This window comes from Mus pahari, chromosome 5 (assembly GCF_900095145.1).
Source record: "Mus pahari chromosome 5, PAHARI_EIJ_v1.1, whole genome shotgun sequence".
NCBI lineage: Eukaryota > Metazoa > Chordata > Mammalia > Rodentia > Muridae > Mus > Mus pahari.
In genome coordinates this window covers 157,214,887-157,240,896 of record NC_034594.1, presented here as the reverse complement: position 1 = coordinate 157,240,896, position 26,010 = coordinate 157,214,887, and the positions used below count along the sequence as shown (strand labels likewise).

At 42.8% G+C, this 26,010-nt stretch overlaps 1 protein-coding gene across 3 annotated transcripts in view; it reads right to left on the bottom strand.

Annotated features, from left to right (window-relative positions):
- Rab3gap2 (RAB3 GTPase activating non-catalytic protein subunit 2) overlaps window positions 1-24,151 on the bottom strand; it is a 75,634-nt gene extending 51,483 nt beyond the window's left edge. For all 3 annotated transcript variants that reach the window (XR_003843911.1, XM_021199409.2, XM_021199410.2), the window contains exons 1-2: window positions 23,939-24,151; window positions 9,843-9,907 (exon numbers count right to left, since the gene is read on the bottom strand). Coding sequence is in view for 2 of the 3 variants with exons in the window: in XM_021199409.2 (XP_021055068.1) it covers window positions 9,843-9,907; window positions 23,939-24,050 (177 nt within the window). In the remaining variant the exon portion in view is untranslated. The remainder of the gene's footprint in view (window positions 1-9,842; window positions 9,908-23,938) is intronic.
- Between the last annotated feature and the right edge of the window lie 1,859 nt (window positions 24,152-26,010).

Genomic DNA, 26,010 nt, shown 5'->3' with positions numbered 1-26,010 from the left:
GTCTCTCCACAGGTAAAAGTCAGCTGTGATTACAATTCTCCTGGATCCATAGTTCCTACAAGAGCAGGGGCCTTTATTCCATGCAGTATCTGAGGCTCCTCAAGGTGGCCTCTGTGAGCAGAGGCTATTGCACCCTATAGCCTCCCCACTAGTGACTGAGACCCGGGATACTAAGTCTGAGTCTTGGGTCCCTTCGTGAAAGTGAAACCTCATTTTCAGGTAGTAGCCTAGAAAGAGAGCAAACCACAGAGAAATATTAAATATTTGATTAAAAAGGCGATAGTTCAGGATTATAGGCACACACCACCACACCCAGCAAAGCCATCCCTTTCTCTTGAGGTATTTGTTTAACCACACCTTTAAAAGGTTTTTTTCCTTTTCTCCTCTGTGGTGGTTTTAATGATAATGTCTGCAGTGAGGTATTATTGGACAAGTAGCCTTGCTGGAATAGGTGCTACCTGGTTGGAGGAAGTATGTCACAGGAGGTGGGCTATGAGGTTTCAGAAGATCAAGCCAGACCCATTGTCACTCTCTTGTCCTGTTCCTGTGGATCCAGATATAAAACTCTGAACTACCTCTCCAGCACCACGTCTGCCTGCTTGCTGCCATGCTTCTCACCACGACAATAATGGACTAAACCTCCTGAACTATAAGCCAACACCAGCTAAATGCTTTCCTTTCCAAGAGCTGCCAGGATCGTGGTGTCTTCCCAGCAATGAATCGCTGTGACTCCCTATGTGCAATCCCAGTTCCTCCAGTAACATCCCCATGCTCTCACTTTTCCCTTCTTGGAAGTGTGATCAGCTGATGGAATGGAACAAGGGTTCTTAAGGATCCAGCTCAAGGCACAGGCAGCAGTAGAAATAGAAGCCATGCATGAACAACAGAGATATGTCTGCAGGAGTTCCTGTGTCAGAACTTTCAAAGACACTTCAAGTCAAAGCAGATACAATTTGACAAAATATACCAGGATAGGAGCAATAAGAAAGCCACACCCCAGGCTGGATCACGATCAACTAGTACTAGCTTTACCACGAAGCTGCACTTCCAGTTTATCAACAGACAATGAACTGTACAGAACAACAATCCATGAAGCCCAAGGCTTTGGTGCACATTTGGTAACTGGCAAGATGCAGGTTCATTTTATACCTTGAGGACTTTTGCCTACCAATTAAGTTTCTGTAAAAACCTAACCACAATAAGGGACCACAGACACTAATATTGCCCCCTTCAAGGCAGTGATCCTAAAATAACACCACCAACTGAAAAGGTGGTTAATTTCCCAAGTGAGGTGGGAAATTAAAAAAGCAAACAAAGTACCCCACAGCTAAACAGGAAGTTTCCTATAAAACCAGACTCCAAGATTGGCAGTGCATCCGTCACTATAAACGTGAGCCTCTTGGGAGAGGGAAGAAAGCTGTTTCACTGCGGCCTGTACACCAAGGCTTTTTTTTCCCTTAAGACCAGGGAAAATGTCTTCACCTGAACCAAGTGGGGAGCAGTCACAGAGCCCCAGGAGAAGGCACCGTCTCTAACCCAGGCTGCGTCATACACTTAACATTCTCCTGTCCTTGGTTTTCAGGCTGCTAGGTTGTCAGATGACTTGCTCTTCTGAGGTGTGTCTGACGATAAACCCACAGCACTGTGACCAGCCTTCAGCTGCAGGCAGCTGCCCCACGCTGATGAGTCATCGCCAGCCTGCTGTCTGTCGGTGTCTCCACTGCTGTGTGAAACAGCCACCACACAGCCAGCAGCAGCCTCATGGTGTGCACTTTCACTGGGCTAACTTTCAAAGCTGTTTATACATTCTAGGGGCCAGCAACACCCAGTGTTCTCAGGGCCTGTCGCACACTCATGGGTGTGCTCTGGAGCTCTGTCTAGCAGATGGCCACCCAGACTCAGAGTTACTCACTTATACCTCCCGAAAGCACGAGAGGTCACACAAAGCGAGGTCTCCAGGCTGTGTCTCCTGGTAGTCTGCTTCTAAGTTATGTTATGCCTAATGCTTTTCAAATTTCCATTCCCTTCCTTCCTGTGGGGGGAAGATATAATGGGATTTGTCTCTAAACAAAACCCTACAGAACAGTTCAAAATACTAAACAGAAAGAGCAAAGATGGCAAAGCTATATAGCCCCTGAGTCAAACCTACAGCTGTCTCACAGCGTGGAAAGATCAGAGTCCGAACTGCTCATGTTAAAGATCTTACAGCCTTTTCAAAATAAAAATGAGGCAAAGCATGAACTCTTTCTAATTTGGTTATAAGTTTTTTTTTAAAAAGCTCTCTTACAAGTAAAACGAATGACCAAAAACTTACATTCTGAATCTCAATTTTTAAAATTTGAAGAAGTCAGAAATTTTAGTTTATTTTATAATCAACTAATTTAGGATTGTTATTACTTATTTCCCTTTTTTTTTTCTTTTTTGGTACTAAGGATTGAGCCCAAGGTCTTGGGCCCAACGGGCAAGTGTACCCCAATTCTCTTATTCTTTATGTCTAAACTACTTACAGAGCAAGTGGCCAGTCACGTGCCCATTCAGTTGGTAATAATGATCATTAGTGTTAGAGAGTGAAACGCTCACATTTTTATAACACCTGAGTTTTCTGCAATAAGCATGGAGGTAATAACAATGGAGCTGTAAACCTAACAAGCAAGCATGCATCTCTGTTTCCTGGATAAATTATAATACTAGATAGAAAATCTCTCTGCTCCACCAGGTTCCCTGTGATCAAAAAAAGTACCAAACAATATCTACCCTTAGTCCTTAGACTAACACAACCAATAAACAGTAACATTTCCAGTTTAAGTAGAATAGATCTTATAAGTAAATCAAATGCTAAGGGCTTTAAATTGCTATCAGATTTTAGAAAAAAAATAGCTTGTACTCACCAAAATATTTATAAATGGAAAACATAAAGAGATGTCCAATGCCAACCACAAGTGAAATAAAAGATTAAAACATTAATGAGCATTTACACTGTCCTAAGATTAAAGTTTGCTAACATACTAGGGGTCCAACAATTTAGAACACACAAAAGATAGAACCCATTAAAAAAAAAAAAAAAAAGGCAATAACACACATGCATTCACTTCTTAGTTTTCTGTCTCCCAGCCTTCGGTTTTAAAATAAAAGCAAACTAGACACTAGCACACAACTGATGGGAAGTAGCTGGGGGCTGGAGGTGGGGTAGTGGCTAATGTGCTTGCTATGCAAGCATAAAGATCACAGTTGGGCTCCTTGAACTCTACGTAAACATCAGGCCAGCAATCAATGTAACTGTATTCTTCACACTAGCAAATCACTTCATCAGAACCTACTAAGACTAAACCAATGTCCAACAAATCAATGCTTTAAGCCCACCACTCCAAAAGGCCAAGAAATAATGGAGAACAAAAATACAGTAAGGCAGAGACTGGAAAGCAAAAGCTCTGCACCAAGCCATGTTTCTGAGCCTAGGCACTCCTTACAGTTTAAGGGGAATCATGCTTTGCTGTGGGTAACTACCCTCTGTGCTAGAACTGCCTGCCAGGACCTTCAGCCTCTGCCCCCAACTGAAAGCCAAGACTGTCCACAGGATACCTGATCACTGTCAGTGTTCAAAGGGGACAAAAGCACTCCCCACTGAGAATGACTAGGCTACACTGGCTCCCATCAGTGTTGAAAGAAAGGATACTAAAGAAATAAGTCAACATTACAAATCCAAGCTCCTAGTGAGAACCAGCCTTGGGAAAGAGACCCTCTGTGGTGGTCTCTCAGGAGGGTCTGAAGCAGCTGCTTAGCATGGCTTGAAAGCCCACTTCAACCTTTAAACTAAGCCAGCTGTGTCTCCTGGGCAGCAAATGGCACCAAAGTCTACGGGAAAGGATGTTATGAGGCTAGAGATCTTCCAGAATTATTTCAAGTGAACGATACTCTAAAACCATGTAATCGCCATGAGTCATATTCCAGTTTCTGGCCTATGAGCGTGGCCCCTTTAAATCAGCATGCTCCAATGCCCTATTAGTCTGGTAAATCATGACCACCCTTGACAACTGTATTATGTTTCCCTCTGTAAAATAGATGAAGCATATTTCAAAGTACTTTGAATAGAAATTCTCCCTGCTGACCACTGAAGCTGAGGACCTTGACCAGAACTACCTTGGGTCCATTTCCTGTCCTGTCCGCCATCTGGTTACAATAGAGCCAGTCAATTCTATCCTTCCTACCACTTGCTCTAATGCACCAGTGAAAAGATGCCTTTCCAACATAGGTTAGTGTAAGAAAGACAAGACAGCTTTTAGAAACAAGCCCAGGAAATTCAACTAGATTTCTACTGTGTCCCAGAGCAATTTGAAGTGTAAGAGGAAAGGAATCTGGCTGGGCCGTGGTGACGCACGCCTTTAATCCCAGCACTTGGGAGGCAGAGACAGGTGGATTTCTGAGTTTGAGGCCAGCCTGGTCTACAGAGTGAGTTCCAAGACAGTCAGGGCTACACAGAGAAACCCTGTCTCGAAAAACCAAAAAAAAAAAAAAAAAGCGGAAAGGAGCCTCACTAACAACCGACACAAATGGACAGAGCCTAATGGAGAGCCTACCCTCTCTGGAAGCCAGGTGCCCATAGTGGAGCTGGTTCTGCCAGGCTCAGGGGACATGTCTCTCACGCACTCTTAATGTACTTGATGTCAGAGGAGTGTTGCACTCCACAGAGGATTTAAGAGGGAGGTTAAGCACATGTGAAAGAGTACCCAGATTCAGCTACGGTTGCTTGGTCACTGGAGGTTTAGTCTACACTGACAACTGGACTCTTGTAGGTGGACAGAGACCACAGCCCCAGGCCTCCCCAGCTCTGACCTGGTTTCTCAGCATGGCTGAGTTGCTTCTCCAGGAGGAAGCAAACCCCTCTGTGGTGAAGGAACCTCTTCCTACCATTTCTTATTTGCATCATCCTTCAAAGTGGGAGCAATGTCTTCTTTGAAGAGAGAAGTCACGGAGTCCAGAGGTTCTTGGGACACAATAGTGTCCAGAGTTGCCCCACAAAGGTGACGGTGCCAACCTCTTAGATATTCTACTGGACTCTATTCTCTATGAGATGGAGGGTGAGCAGGGGTCCTCACAGAGTACCAGAAAGTAGAGGGATGTTCTGACCACGGACACAAGCACCTCCGTGCTGATAGCCCCACACTCTCTCAGTGTAGTTTTCCTCCTCGCCAACCTTGCCATATGCTGCATTCCTCATTTCCATCATGTTCCTGTTCTCACCATCTTTCAAGGCATTTAACTTGTCAGCTTGTCTTCTGGCTGCTGTCAACTCCTTATGGGTGACTTCCACTCTGTAGATTCCTGAGTATCCACTACGCCTGTGTGACAGCTGACAGCTCAGAACCAGAAAGACGAAAAGGCTTCTTCTTTCTTAGAAAGGCTCGCCGGACTTCTGGTACCAAGTCTCTCCGCTGCAAACGCCTTTTATTCTCTCAAGTCAACAAGATGACAAACTTGCAGAGCAGTGGTGGCAAGCACAGAAACACAGAGCACCTGGGTCCAGTGGACAGGTTGGCCTCTCAGGCACAGAACTCAGCTATGGTGGCTGCTGCCTCACTAACTCTTGGAAACATCTCTGTAGATTCTCTTCATGCCCCTGCCTCACCATGGACTAGCTCTCCAGTGATGGACCAATGAGAGCAAAAGCTCACCTTCCTCCAGAACTCAGTCTCTACCCAACGGCAGCTGACTGAGAACACCCTCAGTGCTTACGGTTGCAGTGCCTGGACACCACTAAACAGGAGGGTACAGCAAGACACTCTGTTCCCACTGTTGGCATCATCTTGAATGTGGACAAAATCCAGTTATGTTCTGGGGAAGTCTGAGGTCTGTTCCTAGCAGGAGCCTTCGAAGTCTCCTTCCCACTCTACCTTCCTGTGGGTGAGAATATCTGTTGCCCTGGCCAGGACTTGGACTTCTGGATTCAGGTATCTGACAAGTCTCTCATTTTGCTGCTTGCTGTGCCTCTAGATATAAACCATTAGGGGTACTTGTAATCACAGAAAGTAGTTGATGTGACAGTCTTACCTCTGCTGAGTGACATGCCTGGTACAGCTGTGAGGAGAAACAAAGAACAGGAGGGGGACCCCCAGACCACAAACAAACGATGTAGGTAAAAACCATGACAGGGTCTGAACTTGGAGTGGGTAGGAGCCCGTGAGTCAGAACAGGTAAATCCATATACAGAAAGTCAGTCAGTTGTCACTAGAGGACAGGAGCAGGAAAGACTAGGAAGTGACCAGTAATGGGTAATGGGAATTCTCTTAGGGTAATTAAATAGTATTAACTTCGATGGCAACAGTAGTTAGAGAACTTTGAGAACACTAAGAAAACGGAGTTGTATACTGTAAGAGTGAATTACATAGTATGAGTCATCAATACAATATACATGTAGCGTAACAATATTGACACAAATCTGAGTGATTGAAATGATACATTAAATACTTGTTTAACACAGAGAAGAGAATAAAGAGTTAGAAGACACTGTGATGGCCAATCCTGGTTATCACCAACTAGAACTAGGAAGAACCTCATGGCTGAGCACTGAGCGGGAGACCGGCTTCCATTTCGATATCTGAAGTGGAAAGGCCCATGTTACAGTGTGGGCAGCACTTTCCAGTGGCAGCCCACACCAAAAGGCCCTATGCTGTCTGCCCTGCTCCTGCTGGCAAGCTCAGCTACCCCGCCTTCACAGATACAGAAACCTGCTTCTTCAGGCTTCCAACACTGACTGGAGACAGTGGCTCTCCAGGAACCTTCCAGGCCTTCAGCACCACACTAGGACTGCTGAGACAGCCAGAGGCATGGACTAAGAAGCTACAGGCTCTGAGTTCCAGGGTTTTGTCAGACACTCAGCCATGTCATGGACCAGCTTAATAGGTCCCTTCTAACAATAGCCATTCTTCTAATTCTTTTCCCCTAGGGAACAGTGACTAATACAGGAACTAAAAAGTGATGAGGCATGTACAAAATAAATAGCCAAATGGCAGATGGAAATTTAACTACAACAATCACAAAATCATAAAATGAAATTATTTAATGAAAGCCTCATGTATCAGGCTGACTAAAAATGCAAATTAGCTTCAAAACCCTAAGTCAGTTAAGATGGAAAGGCTTGAAAAGAGGCATGCCATGGAGGGCAGCCTGTGTGAGGAGCAGACAGGACACACATAGAACACATCAGCAGGGACAATGCACACTTCCCAGCAGGCGTTATGGAGAAGTACAACAAGCATATATGGAGATGCTCTATGGGAGAACTGCTCAGTACTGACACAACTCTGGCAAAGCTCAAAGGAAAAGGCAGTTCCACAAGAACACACGAAAATTTCCACTTTCTTCTCTCTCTGATGCAAAGAACAGAAATCAGGAAGAACAGAGAAGACATGAACAGACCGACCTAACTGAAATGTAGAGAACCCTTCCCTATCAACAGCAGGATTCTTCCCAGAGATGAACATCTTTTAGAATGGACCATATATTAATCTATAAAATGGGCTCTATAGATTTAAACAGTTTGGAAGTACATAACAGCCCTCTGATAACAGGGTTAAATCAGAACTACTCAGCAGAAAGAAATCTATCGAGTTCCCAATAACAGTTTTCCTCATCTGCAGTTCTCCTTCTGTGACTGAGTCATCTGAAGCCAGTCATGGTCTAAACTAGCTGGAAAATGCCAGGAGTGAGCCATCGTAGGTTCTAAATCACGTGCTCTTGTGACTTCCACAGTAAGATCTCACACTGTCCCGCTCCACCTGCTCTGGGTCCTGAAGCTGTGAACTCTGCCTCTGCCCAGCACACTGCTACTCACCATCAGTCTCTTGGTGGTCATTTCGTTTATTAAGGCAACAGCCTGAACATTGTTGAGCAGATAACTCTTATTCTACTTAATACTGACCCCCCAAATGCAAAAGTGATGCTGCTGGCAATTTTATTACAGTATATTGCTAAAATGTTTCCACTTCATTACTGATAATTGTTAATATCTTACTGCATCTAACTTATAAATTAAATTTCTCAAAGGTATGCACATGTACATATTAGATAAGTAGTACATGTAGGATCTGTGGCTCTCCTACAGGCTTCGGGCACCTACAGGGGTCTCATGAAGAGTCCCCCTCATCCTTAAGGGAAGACCACTGCATCTACAAACTAAGGAACATACTTCTAGCTAGCAGATAAAAAAAGAAGCCAAAAGAAATCAGAAAATATTTTGAACTAAATGAAATTGAAAACACACAACAAAACCTGTGGGAGCACAGAAGAACATATAGATTTATATTACAAGAGAAAATAGATTTAAAATAAATGATCTATAATGCTATCTTAAGAAGCTAGAAAACAAAGACATAACTAAAGACAATGAAACAGGAAAAAATAATGAAGTTATCGGAACTCAAGTTTTGAAACCAACTGCTATGCTAGAACAAAAAGCTAAAAAAAAAAAAAAAAAAGTAGAATAACCAAGGGAAAAGAGGAAAAAAATAAATAAATAAAAACACCATAAACATGGTATGAAATGGAAGAGAAGGTCTCTCCACACACAAAAGTCAATGATTTCAGAAACAAGCTATTTCTGGATGTCATATAGTCAAGAAATGATTACGGCTTCTAAGTAAAGCTATTTCCCCAGAAGAGCAAGTGAAGGTCCAAGTACTTCTCTCCCTCTGGTCACAACAATGCTGCCACACTGCCCATGACAGAAACAAGTCAGTCAGACAGACAGACGCAAAGAGCTTGATGACACACAGAGCTTGACCACTTGACCAAATAATGTGTAGGAGCTCTCCTAGCTCTGGATCTCCTACTATTGAAGGAATGAAGTTTCCTGTTGCTTAGAGCAGTTTACGTTCGATATTCCATGACTCACAAATGAAGGCATACTAAGATGTCCTGGGACTTGGTCTGCTTTGGCCAGTGCTATATTCTCAGCGCCTAAAAGGGCCTGAAATGATAGGACAGGCACAACAAACGCTCCCTAAGTGAGCAGGCAAAACCATCTACAATAGCTGAGGGATAGACCATCCCAAGCAAGCAAATATTCTCCATCGCCCGGTGCTGTGGATCTACTGAGTCCCCAGGGCCCTGTTAGACACCTAACCCATAACGTAAAATGAGGAGCTGAGGACCAAGGAGAAGTGACGTCACAAAGGCAGAGTGAATGCTGCTCTCAGGGGATGGGATTGCTATAACAGGAGCGGGTCTGCTATGAGGGCAGGTGAGTTTGGGTTTCTTTTATTCTTTCTCTCTCTCTCTGTCTCTCTGTCTCTGTCTCTGTCTCTGTCTCTCTCTCTCTCTCCTTTTTCCTCCCTTTTTCTTTACCCCTCCCCTGTCTTCTGCCATGTTATGCTGTAGTAAGAAGAGCACTGTCAGATACTAAGTCCTTGGATTTGATGTGGCCCTCCAGGACCACAGCCAATGGCACGTTCATCATGAATCACAGAGTCTAAAGTCTTTTGTTGTAGCTTAGGCTACAGTGCCCAACTATTTGTCAAGTCACTGAGATCCCTAAAGCAAGTATCTAGTCAGTTACTACTAAGTAAACATAAAAATGTTTGTGACAGATTTTTTTCTAAATATCAACCTGATATGCAAATGTGTCACTATCATTCCAAAAGGAAATGCCACTCTCAAAAACCATGCAGAGAACCCACAAGATGGCTCCATGGGTCAAGGCCTTACTGTGTAGGCCCGACAACCTGATGAGTTCAATGCCTGGAGCCCACTAAAGGTGGAGGAAGGGGAGACCTGACCCCTCTGACCTCCACACAGACCCCCATCCCCACACAAAAATAAAGACAAAGCATGCGTTTATAAAGACTCACAGGTTCTTGGGGCTCTGTTTCTTCCCATGCTCCCCAACTATCATCTTCCCAGTTTGATGTTTTACCTAGAGAGGGAAAGGGAGGGGGAGGGGGTAGGGGGAGGGAGAGGGAGAGGGAGAGGGAGGGAGAGAGAGAACATAAAATTAAAATTAAAAGGTTTAACATATTTTTAAATTTTTTTCTCTAAATATAACAGAAACAATTTTTTTGTTTGGTTGGTTTTTCTTGGTTTTGAGATGGTCTCACTGTTTAACTCTGGCTGTTACACACTTGTTACATAGGCAAGGCTGGTCTTGAACTCAGACATCCCCTTGCCTCTCCTCCTAAGCATCTCCTCCTGGGATCACAGATGCTTGCCACTGTATCTGGCAGAAGCCATCATGTCAATGCTAAGGAAGAATGTGACTGTGTAAACTGTTGCCTCAGGATTTGGTCATATACACTATGAACCAAGAAGCATAGAACCTACTTGATTTCCAAGTCTGTCTAGCAAAACTGTGTGCAAGTTACTTAAAATACTGGACACTGAGTAGATCCACATTTAATCAAATGTGAAGGTGAGTTTAAAAATTAATCTAGGCATGGTGACACATGCCTATAATTACAGGTCTTGGGCAGTAGAGGCAGAAGGAGCAGAAGCTCAGAAATTCAGGGCCAGCCTTGACTACATAGCCAAGTTTGAGGACATCCTAGGCTACACCAGGCTCCGTCTCAAAAACAAAAAACTATACACACACAAATTTTAACAAATATTTGTTACTTAAGATAAATAAATACAGCGCAACAAATACATAAAATTTCATACAGATAGTTTCAAAGTGAATTGTTTTTCCTTTCTTTTTTCTTCCTTCTTCTTTTTTGTTTGTTTGGTTTTGTTTTTTTGAAACAAGTTTTTCCTGTGTAGCCCTGGCTGTCCTGGAACTTGCTCTGTAGACCAGGCTGGCCTCGAACTCAGAGATTTACCTGCCTCTGCCTCCCAAGTGCTGGAAAAGCATGCACCACCATTGCCCAACTGAAAGTTGTGTCTTGATAGGACAAGGTATCTATGGAGACAACCTAAATTCTAAAATAAGACAAGTCCCCTATCCCACCCTTTTTTGATACTCTTATTTCTTACACTTGGGATAATCTCCTTAGATTAAAACATATTCATTAAAATAAGCAACAAGAAATTAAAAATCTCAGGAAAGTTTGGAAAGCACCATCCCTTGGATGGATCATGTTGATTTTATATAATTTGCTCAGAATTTACTCAGAGCAATAAAATTATCATTCTCAAGCAATCAAAGTCAAGAATGAGATACTCTATCATCCCAAATTAAATTTAAAACCAATGAATTTCCAGGAAGACTCAGGCCTGAGACTTGCACTACAGATGTTTCACTTGAATTTTATCAATTTTTTATTTATGAAATGCATTATGAAGTACCTAATGCTTGTTCAAATCCCAGATGCAACACTTCCTACCTCCGAGGAAGCAAATTACCTCATCTGTAAGCTTTAGTTTCCTTGAATAGTACCTCTGAGAACCGTGGGGCCGCAGCAGGACTTAGCAGCATCCTAAGTTCTCACTGTTAGCCATCATGATTTAGCCATCAAATATAACAACTATGAAGTAGAAATAGAATATATTTAAGCAATCAGCTTTCAAACCCTGAGACAAAGTAGCATGGAAGATGAAGAGGATCTTGAAGATTTACAGAGAAAGAAGTAGTGAGAACATTCACTTACACACTTAACTTTAAAGACTGCCAAACAAAGGAGGCAGACATGATTTCCAAATGTTATAGTCTGGTACTTGGAATCACTGCTCAACTAGTTTGTACTAACAACAGTCTAATCTTCGGCACTTAAATGCTAAATAATTACTTCCTAAAATCCAAATTTCACTGCTAGGCATATATTATGTCCTAAAATAGTACCACCCTTTGATTAAAATCACATGGCCTACAGATTTCCAGATACAAGTCAATTAAGTCAATTAACAACCGCTCTGTTAAATACCATGCACCCGACCTTGTAGTAGGAGCTAAGAAAAGTACAAATGCGTTCCCTGCTCTTAAAGAATCTGTCTTAGGCAGGAGAGAGATGAACAGTAAGTGATGTGACTGCTCTATACCCTGGACAAGAGAGACACTTCATAGGTATGCACACGCGCACACACTCTTGTGAATAATCGCATCATTCTTCCTTTTTATTTTTATTCATTTGTATGTGTGAGTGCCCATGGGGCCAGAAGAAGGCATTGAATCCCTGGATGGACAAAGACAAGGGAGACATGTGGCTTACGGAGAAGACCAAATGGTAACAGTCTGTCTATCTGTGTCTCTTTCTCTGAGGCTAGTTTAGACTAGAGTCAAGAATGACCCTTAAACTTCTGATCCTCCTGCCTCCTCCACCTAATAAGTGTTAGAATTACAGGTGTGCACCACCACACCAGGGTTTTGTAGTTGTGTGAGTCACACCCAGGGCTCCATGCACACTAAGCAAGCACTCTACCAACTGTGCAAGTGCCCTGACCCATATTTATTTTTTGTTTGGTTGGGGTTTTGTTTGTTTGTTTCTTTCTTTCTTTTAAATTATTTTTTAAATAGAAATGTCTCCTTGATACTGAGACCTTAAGAGAGGTTTTAAAAACTTGAACAATTTCCCAGGAGTGGTGATACAAACCTTTAAATATCAGTACTCTTCTGTGAGTTTGAGGCCAGCATGATCTATAGAGTTGAAGGCCAGCCAATCCTATACAATGAACAATGTCTTCAAACTGTTTTGGACAACTAAATTTGGTTCTTTGGCAATATCATCCATTAAACACTGTCTTCATTCATCTTACTACATCACCAAAACAAACAATCTCACTGTCAGTTGATTGTGACAACTTAATCAACCTAATCATTTTAGAATCCAGGCAATGGTGGCACACGCCTTTAACCCCAGCAGGTGGGAGACAGAGGCAGGCAGATTGCTGAGTTTGTGGCAAGCTTGATCTACTGAGTTAGTTCTAGGACATCCAAGGCCACACAGAGAAATCTGTTCTTGAAAAACCAAAAATCACAAGACAACAACAAAACATTGTTAGAAAATGCATTGTCTTTTTAAATGAGAAATTAAAGTCCGTGGTTCACATTTAAAATTGCTATAAAATTATGCATATATCAAATTACCAGAATATCAAAATGACCTTGCAGAATAAAAGCTCCCCAAGAAGGCACTCACTCACTAATTCATTCATTCATTCATTCATTCAAAAAGTAGCATCTTTTCCATGCTAGCTACCAGATACAAAAGAAAGCTGCCAAAGAGCTCAGTTAAAGAACATAATCTCTGCTGAATGTACAACACTATAAAAGGGATTTTATATTTCCTTTATATCGTTATAAAAAGAACCTGACTCAATTCACAAATGACTCATACAGTCAAGCGGAAGACAGCAGTTGTTTAGATTTCCTGCCCCTACAGAGATCCAATATCTCTTCATGTTATAATTTAAAGCACGCCAAAGAGAATGGCCCTGAGAAATATATTAAGAAATCTGTGTCAATGAAGGCTTACCCACTCTTCATGCCTGACTATAAAGTTGCTTTCAACCGAAGGAAAAGAAAAATAACCTAGTGGGCTCCTACTGTCATGGGAATATTTTCTCAGCATCATCAGACTATGAACAGACAGCTAGGTGAGCGAACATGTTCACTGAGCAAGTGTGGGGGCCTGAGCAACCCCCAAGACCCATGCTTTAAAAATAATGCCATCCATGTTATAGTGCTGCTTCTTTATTGATTAATCATTGATCAAGGTTATAGGTAAGCATAGCATGTGCTGAATATTAAATTATGAACTATTTACTTTTATGTTAATAGGGAACATTTCTGTAAAACCTGAGGTCTAGAAAGTTCATGTAATCACGAGGAAATAAGATTAATTTGTTTAATGTGTTATCTATTACTACAAAGAAAAGCTAGAAATATTCTACAGTGACCGTCTCTTAGACAAGTAACCAGATCTGTATCTCCTGTAGTCTTCAAATAATTGAAAAGTCCTGAGCCCTGGTCTGAATTAAAATGCAGGTGTGTGGTAGAATGAGGGCTTCCTTTGAGTAGCAATTTCTGAGGTGATCTGGGAGCAGCACAGTGATCCAAAACCCACTAACCACCTCACCCCACCGCACCACCACTGGTAGCTCCCCCAGTTTGCGCCATGAGCTGTGTGGAACTCATTAACATCAATGGCTACAGGACACAACATAGGGTGATTGTAACTGGACTTTTATCCCTTAAATAAGCAATAGCCACTCAATATCCAAAAGTAAGTGACACTATCACCAACACATGTGTCTCTTTTTATTAAAGCACAACATAACAAAACTGATCAGAAAAAAAAAAAAAAAAAAGCAATCACATTCTTTGCCTTCAAAACCCCAGAATTACAGACCTCCTGCCAGTTTCCCTCTGGGGGGAGGAAGGGAGAAACAACAAAAGAATGAGAAAGAAACTAAAGAGTAAGGATGACTGGTGGCTTGACCACCCCTTTCTCCAGGACTGTTTGAGCAGTCTGCACGGGTCCAGGGCTTCAGGCCTTGACTTAACCCTCCCCACACACTCAATTCCACATATCTGCCTGATGGCCCAGAGATCACAGGTCTTAGGAATACTAATGTCAACATAGATCAAATGGTCTGACACCATTTTCTCCTCCCTGCCATCAGTCACTGCCCACTCACTGTCAGGCAGGGTCAACAGCAGCCACATGTGTAATTTTAAATTAACTAGTAATTGTACTTAAAAGGACTAAATTTAATACTAAATTTAAATATAACCAGATGTTATCATTCTAATACACAAATGAAATAGTAAGACTTCCCATACTAAGTCTTACAACCTAGTGCATCCTGCACTCTGAGCACATCTTGCCTGTATGAGCCACATTCCAAATGCTCACTAGCACATGTGGCCAGTGACAACAGAGCTAAGGACAAGGCAAGTCTGGAGTAAGTAATGATGCAGTACTAGGGTGCCTGGGATAGATAATAAATGTTACCCAGGAGAGTTGTAGAGCTTGGGCAGTTAAATTAACACCTTGCTGCCCCACCTTTCTCGTTAGCAGGATGAAGCTAACAGCTGCACCCGCCTCATTGCTGCAGTCTCCAACCTGCAAAGTCACTCAATCTTTGCCTAGCCTGTCCTGTTAACTACATGCCTTCCTACAGAGCTCTTTCCAGGTGATCATAGAAGAGGTAATCACACATCTTATATATTAAAAGAACTTACTTATCCCCAGTATTCTCTTTGCTTTCAAATATATTTTACTATCTCCCTTGAAAGGCGTCCCTGCATCTCTCCTGATTTCTTCCTTGCTTCCTGACCTCTCTAGGTATCACTCCATCTTAAATACAAAAATCTAAAAATCCAAATCTAGGATCCACATGAGAGGGCATGTGATATTTGTCTTTCTGGGCCTTTTCATTTCACTTTATATACTTTCCAGTTTCATTCATTTTTCTGAAAATGTCTTGATTTCATTTTCCTTTGTGCTGAATGATAATTCCATTTCCCATTATGAGATGGTGAGCATCCTGGCTGGTTCTATTTTCTATCAACTGCTCAACTTGAGCAGCAGTGAAGTGGATGTGCACTTAAGTCCTCGTACACAGCCCTTTCACTAAAGCCCAGCGTCGGTATCATCAGGTCATGGGAGAGTTCTAGTGTTAGTTTTCTGAGAACCCTTCACACTGACTCCAAAGTGGCTGCGCCAGTTTAGGCCCATGCCAACAGTGAATGTGGGTCCCTCTTTGTCCTCACCCTCACAAACAGTTGTTGTCTTGATAACAGCCATTCTGATTGTAATGAGACAAAATCTCAAAGTAAGCTAAATTTTAATTTCCCTGATGGCTAATGATAATGAACACTTTAAAAAAAACGTTTCTTAGCCACTTATACTGCTTCTCTTGAGGATTCTGTTCAGACCAATTCTGCCTGTTTTCACATGGTTAGTTTTCTGAGATCTCTGTAGATTCTAGATACTCATCTTCTGTGAGATGTGTAGCTAAGAAAAGGTTTTTTCCTGCTCTGTAAGCTGCCTGTTTATTGGCTGTTTCAGTTACTTTTGTTGAATAGAAATTTTTAATTTTATGGGGTCCTATTCACCAAATATTAGCTTTGTTTCCTGGGCAACCAGAGTCCTTTTTAGAAAGTCTTTGCTCTGCACTTATCTTACAGAGTACTCTACATTTTCTCCTAAACGTTTCAGAGTTTTGGGTCTTAGGTGAGGCTGATGATCCATCTGAGTTGATGTTGTCTGTGGTGGTAGTTAAGGATCTAGTTTTGTTCTTCTATATGTAGGCACTAAGTTTTCCTAATATTTCATGAAGAAAATGTGGTCTCTTTTCCAGTGTGTATTTTTTGGCATCTTTGTCAAAAATCAGGTATCTGAAAGCTGCTCAGACCTCTCCCATTGATTTGATCTGCATTTTTCTCTGTGTCAACACAATGCTGCTTCCATTACTGTGACACTATGGTAGCTTTGAATCCAGTATGGTGGCACCTCCATTGTTATATCCTGTGGTAACTTTGAATGCAGTATGGTGGCTCCTCCATTGTTATATCCTGTGGTAACTTTGAATGCAGTATGGTGGCTCCTCCATTCTTATATCCTGTGGTAACTTTGAATGCAGTATGCTGGCTCCTCCATTCTTATATCCTGTGGTAACTTTGAATGCAGTATGGTGACTCCTCGGCTCCTCCATTACTATTCTTTTATTTAGGGATGCTTCAGCTAGCCAGGGTGCTTTGTGCTTTCATGTGAATTATGATTTGCAGTTTTTTATTTCTGCAAAGAATGGTGCTGGAGTTGTGATCAGGGTTACAATGAAGCTGCAAGTTCTTTGTTAAGATGGTCACTTTAACAATCCATGAGCATAGAGGGTTTTTCACTTACCAGTGTCTTCCTTAGCTTCTCTCTTCAGTACTTTCAAGTTCCCCATAGAGGTCATTCACTTCACAGGTTACATTTATTCTAAGGTTAACAACCTTGTTTGTTTGGTTTTGAGACTATGGTGAATATGGCTATTTCCCTAATTTTTCTCAGTATGTTTGTATAAAGGAAAGTCATCTTTTAAACAGAAATGTTGTACCTTGCTCCCTTTGCTCGCTATTTATCAGTCCTAAGAGTTTTCTGGTAGTTTTATAGGATTCTTATGTGCAGATGCACATGCATGGCACAGAGATCTATTGATGGATCAGTGAAGAAAATGCAGTATACATGTGCATTAAAAAATGATCATTAAAAATGAGCTCTCATTTGCAGCAATATGGGTGAAATAGAAAGGACATTAATGTCAAATGAGTTAAGTCAGATCCAGAAATACAATACCATGTATTTTCACTCACATGTGGAAGGTGAAAAGTTTAAGTAGCCATAGTGGTTTGTGTCTATAATCTCAGCACGTGGGAGGCTGAGACAGATCTTGTTGAATTTAAAGGCAACCTGGGCTACACAGTAAGCTCTAGGCCAGCCCGGGCCAAACAACCAATCCCTATCTCAAAACAAATAAATGACAGCAACATTTATTTCATAAAAACAGAGAGGTTAGTAGAGTGGCTGGCAGAGGTGGTAAAGGTGTCAGAACAGTGACGGGGCAAGGGCTGAGAGAGGACTGGCACGGTGGCCATGGGTTATGGAGGGAGACAGAGGAGGTGTGAATGGCTGGAAGGAGTGACTGGTGTTCTATGGCATGGTACAGTAACAACAGGTGACATTACTAGCAATATATTCCAAAGTTGCAAGCAGAGAGGATGTTAACTGTTCCCAACAGGAAGAAATGGTGACGGTCTGAGGTGATCAGCATGCTGATCGTCCCAGTCAGATCATGACACATTCATACATGGACTGAAATACCATGCTGCAATGGACTCATGTTTCACTATGTATCAATAAAACATATGTATCTTAAATTTTAAAATTATAATGGGCTGGGATTGTTGCTCAGTAGGTAGAGCAGTTGTCTAAGTAAGTTAAGGCCCTAGGTTCAACCTCAAACACCAAAAAAAAAAAAAAGCTTAAAATCCAATGAAAACTTAATTCTCAGAACTCTCAGAGATGGAAGGTGGAAGGAGAGATCAACTCCACAGTTGTCTCCTGACCTTCATGAACCATGGCACGTGTGTCCATACACACACAGTAATGACAATCTCTAACAAGTATGTGTATTCATAGGTGCTTTGTTTACTGTCGCCAGAGTGAATCTGAACATCAATTTAAGAATGATTTGGCAAATGTGACCAAGATAAGCAAGGCTGCTTGGAGCATTATTCGCACAGCAAGAATATGAAAAGCAACCTTAATATTCATTGATGGGAAATCCGGTGGGGTCTTGGTTCGAGTACTGGGCAGTCAGAAAGTGTCATAGAGCTTTACAGAGGTTTGGAAAAACACTACCATGGCTAAGTAGGCCAAAGGAGGGAACAGATGTGCATTATATAAAAATCAGGTAACATGTAATTTAACAAAGGAATTCCCAGGCAGCTTCTGTGTGTGTGCTGAATGGCTGCTGAGACACAGGGGTCTGGGCAAATTCTCACTAAGGCAGCACTCTCCACGCAGCTTTTATAGCAAAGACAGTGTTCTGCATCTGCACTACTCATCAGCCAGTGGCTCTAGCTGGAGACTAACAGCTTTCCAGCGTTACTCAGGATCTTAATTGCTTGATTCTGTTTGATTTCAAGTTAAATGTAACCGCATGTGGCTAGAAGCTACCACTTGGTGTAGCATAGAGTCCTGACACTTTATAACCTGCAGGGTGGGGCATGAGTAGCCAGCTTTCACAGCAGGTTTTGATGGGCTTACTGTTGGAATCATCTAAACTCCACCCCTACAGCTCCTGGCAGCAGCCAGGTATGCTCCTCCCCACAGTTACCTGGCAACAGCCAGGTAGGCATGGCCCTATAAAAGGGGCTGTTTGGCCCCCTTCTCTTGTACTCTTGCCTCTCTTTTACCTCTTGCCCCCTTGCTCCCCATTCCTCCCCCCCTCTCTCCACATGGCCATGGCCAGCTCCTACTTCTCTACTCTCTCCTTCTCTCTGCCTTTCTCTGACTCTACTACCCTCTTAACTCCCTTCCCCATGCCCTAAATAAATTCTATTCTATTCTATTCTATACCAGTGCGTGTTTGGTCCCTCAGGGGGAAGAAATGCCTTGGCATGGGCCCACTGAGGCATTCCCTCCCCCAGACCCACTCCACCAGAACATACTCTTATAGCTCTTTCTCTTTTTATGATCACAACACTTTTGAAGTAGGGTATATTACATCTATTTTTTTTTAAGCTGACAAGATTCTCTCTTTTGGGGGAATTTATATGAGGTCTACAGAGAGAAATAATATGTGATGAAAAGACTTCTAATTTCCTTTTTGCTAAAGAAATGTAGGGATGGCAGGCACCCGGGAGTTTTAATAATGTCTCTCTGACTGACAACACCACACTGTTTTGGTTACTGTAGCCTCGTAGTATGTTTTGAAATCCTGAACTACTGAGTCTTTTTGCTCTGTTTCAAAACTTTGTTCTAGCCATTTGGATTCAGTCTGTTTCTTATGTCTATCTGTCACTCTTTCTCTCTGACTCTGTTCTGTCATGTGGGCAATTGCTACATTCCCCCAGGCTGGTCTCCAACTCCCAAGTCTAGTGAGTCAAGCCTGGGGCATCAGCAGTACAAGGCCTGCCTGGCCTACAGAATGAGTTCAAGTCCCACCTGGACAATTTAACAAGACACTTTCTTGTTGTTGTTTTTAATGTAAAGAGAACTTGCAGTGTGACTCAGTAGCAGTTGCAAGCTCAGCAGGCTTGCCCGCTACCCCTCACAGCTTAATTCACAGGAGGTGTTCAATATATTATTAACCAAATGAAGAGGCTAAAGAACACTCAAGTATCCATTTCCTCCTGTTAAGAACTTCTCTCTAACTTCTTCCTCTTTTAAGAACATTTGGTAGCTGTTGACATTTTTACTAATGGCCTCCTCCTCTCTACAGAAGAGTTTCATAAAACAATATTTACTGTGTATAAAAAACAGATATTCAATATGCTTTGTTATATCCCATCATGCAAAGTAAACCTGCTGAAGGTTACAGTAAAAAGTCACCTTGCCATTAGTTCTGGTGGCCCTGGCAGTTGCCGGATGCTTCCTTCTCTTTTCTAAAAGCGAGCCAACAGGAAACAACTATTAGCTAAACTAAGAGCCACACTGCAGCCCTCAGATCATGCTCAAATACCCTGACACACACTCTCTGCGTGCACGCATTATCATTTTTTTCTTTTGCCTACACACTTCGTGTACACATCTACTTTTTTTCCAGCTCAAGCGTAAGCTTCAGACACGAGGCGAGAGAGCAGCCTCGCTGGGAACTGTACCACTGTGTAATGGGGTTCACACTTACCCCTGAGGACTACACAGTAGGAAAGCCAGATCTCATGTCTAAATAGGTGTCTGCTTTCTAACAGCTGTGAACAGTTACTGTTAATTTCAAACACTGGGGTCTTAGTTATGGTTTCTCTTGCTGCAATGAGTCACTAGGACCAAAAGCAAGCTGGGGAGGAAAGGGTTTATTTGGCTTACACTTCCACATCATAGTCCATCTTTGAAGGAAGTCAGAACAAGAACTCACACAGGGCAAGAACCTAGAGGCAGGAGCTTATGCAGAGGCCATGAAGGGGCACTGCTTACTGGTTTGCTCACCATGGCTTGCTCAATCTGCTTTCTAATAGAACCCAGGACCATCAGCCAAGAGATGGCACCACCCACAATGGGCTGGGCCTCCCACATAGGTCCCTAATTCAGAAAATGCCTTACAGCTGGATCTTGTGGGAGCATTTTCTTGATTGAGGCTCCTTACTCTCTGGTGACTCTAGCTTGTGTCAAGCTGACATAAAACCAGCCAGTACACCTGGGAAACCAGAGACTTCAAGATATTTCATTCATTATTTACTTATATTTTTATTTTATGTATGAGTATGTTTTGTCCTCTTGTATGAATGCATACCACTTCTGTGCCTATGTCCCCCAATGGCCAGAAGAGGGTGTTGGATCCCCTGGAACTGGAGTTGTAGGTGGTTGTGAGCCATCATGTGGATGCTGGGACTCACACCTGGGGCATCTGGAAGAGCAGTAAGTGCTCTTAACGTTTAGCCATCTCTCCATGTCAGAGTTCAAGATATTTTAAAGCTACATTAATTATAGTCTTATAATTAATGATGCAAAATAACAGAAAGCCATTTGAGTTATAGTCTGTAGGTTTTGGGTGTCCAGGTAGCAACTGTTTTCTATAGCTGGTATACACATAGAAAGTACTATTAAAGTATTGTTAAGTCAAGTGAAAAGTCCCCACAATTCACAAGTAACTAGATCTTTTGTTTTACATATCCTCTTGACATGAATTATGTAAACAAATTAATACTGTATCTGATAGAAAATTTAAAGTTAAAATGCCTGCAGGAATGTTGCTTCCCATAAAATAACCACTTAAAACAGCAAAGAACAGAAAAGCCATTGGCCATCAGCTGTCTATCCGGTCCTACTTACTGGCTCTGCTACCTTGACTTTGCTTTCAGTTGGTACTGAGAATAGAACCCAGGGCCTTGCTGCATTTGCTCTCTGCTCTGGAACGCCCCCGTAGCTCCCAGCTTTACTTTGACTTTATACAATTTTCACTGGAACAAGAGTTTAAGGCAACGTTTTCGTGATGCAAAACTGGACTCTTTGTAAAGATAGAAAGTCAAGTATGCTATCTATCTGTAGAGCAAGTCATGTTGTCACCTTTTATCTGTAAACTAACATTGCATTTAATATAGGTTAGCTATAATTTTTGAAAGGGGTTTGCTAGTTATTTATTTTCCAAATGAGTGGACTTCAGCCATAATAATGCCAATATGTACAAACTGAAGAATCCAATTTAAAAGTGTAATAGCCTATAGACAGAGTCCAAGTTCACTTATGTGCAAGGTGATTGCATTCCCAGCTGGCTTCATTGCACATCCTTAGACTAGTCCATATGGTTTTAGTCAAAGACAAGTTCACTTTATGCCCTTAATCTATAGAGTTCTGATCTTTACCATCTATTCCTGTACCAAGAAAACTATTACAGCCATAATCCACATTTGGCTTTTAAGTTGAATTAAAACTGTAGTTTCTCAGTTGCAAGGCCATATTTGAAGGCCTCAAAAGTCCCGAGGCACCACACGGACAGCACAGAGATAGTGACAAAACACGATGCTATGTTTGAGAATAAGAAGCTGGAGCAGGGGAGTTAGTGGGTGATCAGAAAAGACTGCTGTGAAGGGCTGACATTTAAGCTGACACTCAAGGATGTCACCAGCATGCAGAAATCTACAAAGAATGTCCCAGGCACAGTCAACAGCAAGAGCAGAGGACTCAGGCACAAATAAGCGTGGCTGGACCTGCACTCTAGCCTTCAGGAGGCTGGACAAGTTTAAATATAATAAAAAAAAAAACAAAACCACTATGGATTATAAGGAGAATGTGAGAATACACACACACCCTGAAGCTTACCAGGACTATTGTTGAAATCTAATTAGAAGCAGTTAAGAATGCCCCTCTTCTCTACATCCCGTGTCTCACCCTACGTTTGTTGTCCTTCACAACCTTCCTCACTATCTGCTTTCCAATTTCCCCAACGCCCTACACCCATACTTCTGGTCACTGTGTCACTGAAATGGTGCTAGGGTCCCAGTCGCTGTCATCATCCCCAAACCACGGGCACTTTCTTAGTCCTATCTGCCCTCTGCCACATTTCCCAAACTGCTGACCGCCCTCACCAGGATCAGATCCTCTCCTTCAGCATCTGAAACATTTCCGTCACCTGGTGTCCCTCTCTCCGAGACTCTCTTCCATCTTCCCAAGAACCTTTACAAGACTCCCCAACTTCAGTCTCTCCCTAATGGTCTATCTTCTGTAATGAGTCCACGACACAATATTTAGCAATCTATAGACTGAAACCACACTTCACACTTAATTAACTAATTAACACCTTGACTCCAGATGCCATACCAAGTGTTGGACATCTCTCAACTGTGCAAGCTTCACGTGTTTACTTGGACAAACCACAAGCATTTCAGATATGGCCTTCTTTCTCTCTCAACATACACGCCTGCCAAGCCATCTATTATGTTAGAGCACCCTCATTCACATGCGACATTACCAGTGAATCATAGATGCTACCAGACGGAAACTACCAAACTTAAGTGGCAGGTAGCAGCAATGACTGGTACAGACTATTCATTCCTCCCTAATTTGATATTTTCAAACATTATTTTTCAGACAGACCCTACTAGGAAGCAGAATCCTCCTAGTGCCCTGTGACAGCTTCTAAATATTGAAAAGGAGAGGGGTTTTTTTATTACTGGGTCTACAGAGCAAAATGGTTTTCATATTAAAAATAAAGAAAGCAGAGTAAGATATCCTCTTTCAAAAGGAGAAACAAAGGTGCACGTAATAAATCCTCAGGTAAAACGCAGAATTTAGTAACCAGCCTTGGGATTTATACTCCTGAAGAAGGGCTTGTTAACGTTGTTTGATGGTAATAACAGGCGCTGTTTCTCACCTCAATAGACGCCTATTAACTTTTCTCGACCACGTGGCTGTAATTTTAGTTCCTACCCTGGATTCTCCTCACTTCCTAAGAGGTTACTTTTCTTATTTGGCAGTTTACTCACCACCTTAAAACCCTTCACTTGCCAATCGGCCATTTAGTCCTTAAATCTGAATGACAGAAAAGAGATGGAAGAGGGTGGGGATGCTAAGCACCACTAGAAGGGGCAGAGCAAAGGCCACAGTGCCAGGAATGAAGAAGAATGGGAGTTGGGACAAACATAGAGTGGAGGGCCGACATCAGGCAGGGACTGGGACGGAGGATGCCATGGCTGAGCAGGTGGTGTGCACAGGGAGAAGAAGACGTGAAGCTGGAACTGGGAAGGAGGGGGTGGGGAGCGGTGACAGACAGGCGACAGGTCGCGAGGCGCAGAAGGCTGAGGCTGAGAGAGACGGGTCGCCGAGGGGAGGGAGGCTTGCAGCCGCGTCCCGTTCGCCGGGACACTTACTCGGGTCCCTCCTCAGGGCGCCGGGGGTCTCCTCCCGCAGCTGAGGGAATAGGAAGTCGCGCGCGGACTGCAGGTCCTGGAAGGAGCAGAACTGGACGATGGAGCAGGCCATGGCTGCAGGGACCCCGCCTCGCGGGGCTCGTGGTCCCTAGCCACGCCCGGCCCACTCCACCCGACGGCTGACAGCACGGAGCCCGGATAGCTTCAGCCACCCGGGGGGGGCGGGGACGCCAGACCGGAAGCTGTCAGCACTCCTCAAGAGGGGAGGGTGCTACGCATGCGCAGGCCGCCCCGACGCTGCGCGTGCGCGGGCCGAGCGGGAGCCGCGGGAGGGCGCAGCCTCGGACACGTGACTCGCGGTCTTGTGGCCGAGAGTCCGACGTGGAGCCTGGCAGCACTCCTGGGCGAGCTTGTCCCATCCTTCTGGCCTTCCTCCAAAGGTGATCTAATTGAACTTTGCGGGGGCCGTTGAGTCACCCAAACAATCTTGTTGGTGTGCTTCTACGGACATGACCTAGATCGTTCGCAGACGAGGCGGTTTAAGCTGAGTGTGGGCAGGTGCCTGAGAATTTCGTAATTTTTATTTTTATTTTTATTTTTTAATATAGAAGGCTAGCCTCAGCACCTGTACCCCAACTCCCAAAAGAGTCTGTCGCGCCCATGCCTGTAATCTTTCCTACCTCATTCTGAGGCAGGTGGATTTCTGGCTGTTAAAGCCACTATCCTGGGCTACAATGTAAGAACAGTGTCTCAAGTAACAGCGATGGAACGCAGCTCCTTAAGGGCTCCTATTAAATACTCCAATCTGTAAGTTGCCACGGTTCTGTGGAAGCCGGATGTAGTAACAGGACCTGTGCAGTATTGAATCGTGCTCTTGAATCGTCCGTTTGCCTTTTCATCCGTTTGTTACCCAACAAGTATTTAATATTTTCTGTGCCAGCCACACTCTAGGCACAGAGCTTCAGAACAGAAAGAGACGCATTCCCACGGAACTAAAAAGCTAGTGACTAACACAGGCCAAGTGAGGCAATTACTTACTCAGCTAACTAAAACTGAGAGAATGCTGGGGGGGGGGGAGGGAGAGAAGAACAAAACAGCTTGACAGAACAGAACTGGGGAGGCTGGACCTGTACTTTTCCTTTGGGTTTTGTGTGAGGAAAGCACCATCCTTATCCTGGAGGACTGGGGATCCATTTAACCCCTTAATACCTGGTCTCTAGCTTGGGATCTGGCACCCAGTTGAGTCCTTGATACATATTTACTGAAGTATATACACATAAATTAAAGACCAACCTGAGTCTTTCACTTGGATTTGAAAGTACATTTCCGTGTCTTGCTCAATTACACTGTCGCAAATGTCTTCAGAGTCTTGCTTCTTTGATTGTTTGAGATAAGGTCTAGCCATGTAGCCCAGGTTAGCCTCAAACCTTCAATCCCCCTCAGTGTTCAAGCACTGGGATTATATGTCTGTATTGCACCATGGCTGACATCAAAACAATGTGTTGTCCTAATTTTGTAAATGAAAAATTTGCTTTGTCCCTGATGAAGCTCTTGAAGACCATTTAGCTTACTTTCTAAGATGTATAAAAGCAAAAAAGGTGGGCTGGAGAAATGACTTGGTGGTTAAGAGCACTGGCTGCCCTTCCAGATATATATATATATATATATATATATATATATATATATATATATATATGGCAAAACGAATATTATTTATTTCAGTGTTTATACTAAAGCCTGTAGGCACTATGTCCTAAAGGAAAGTGAGGTGCAATCCAGTTTTTATTAGAGAATATTACAGGAATAATTTTGAGACCAATAGATGGGGCATGGAGCTTTGGCTTCTGTCAGGCCTGTTGAACACTTGGGCCCAACCATGACACAAATGGTAACCGAGTACCCTGGTTCTTACTTCTAAACTGGACCAACTTTTACAAAATAAGATGATTTTTATATTACATTGACTCACCTATAAGATACTTGTTGGATTTGATTTACTATAAGGCCATTTCAAGTATCAGGGACCTATAATTCTATAATCACAAACTGTAGAAAAGGCAGTTGCCTGTCAT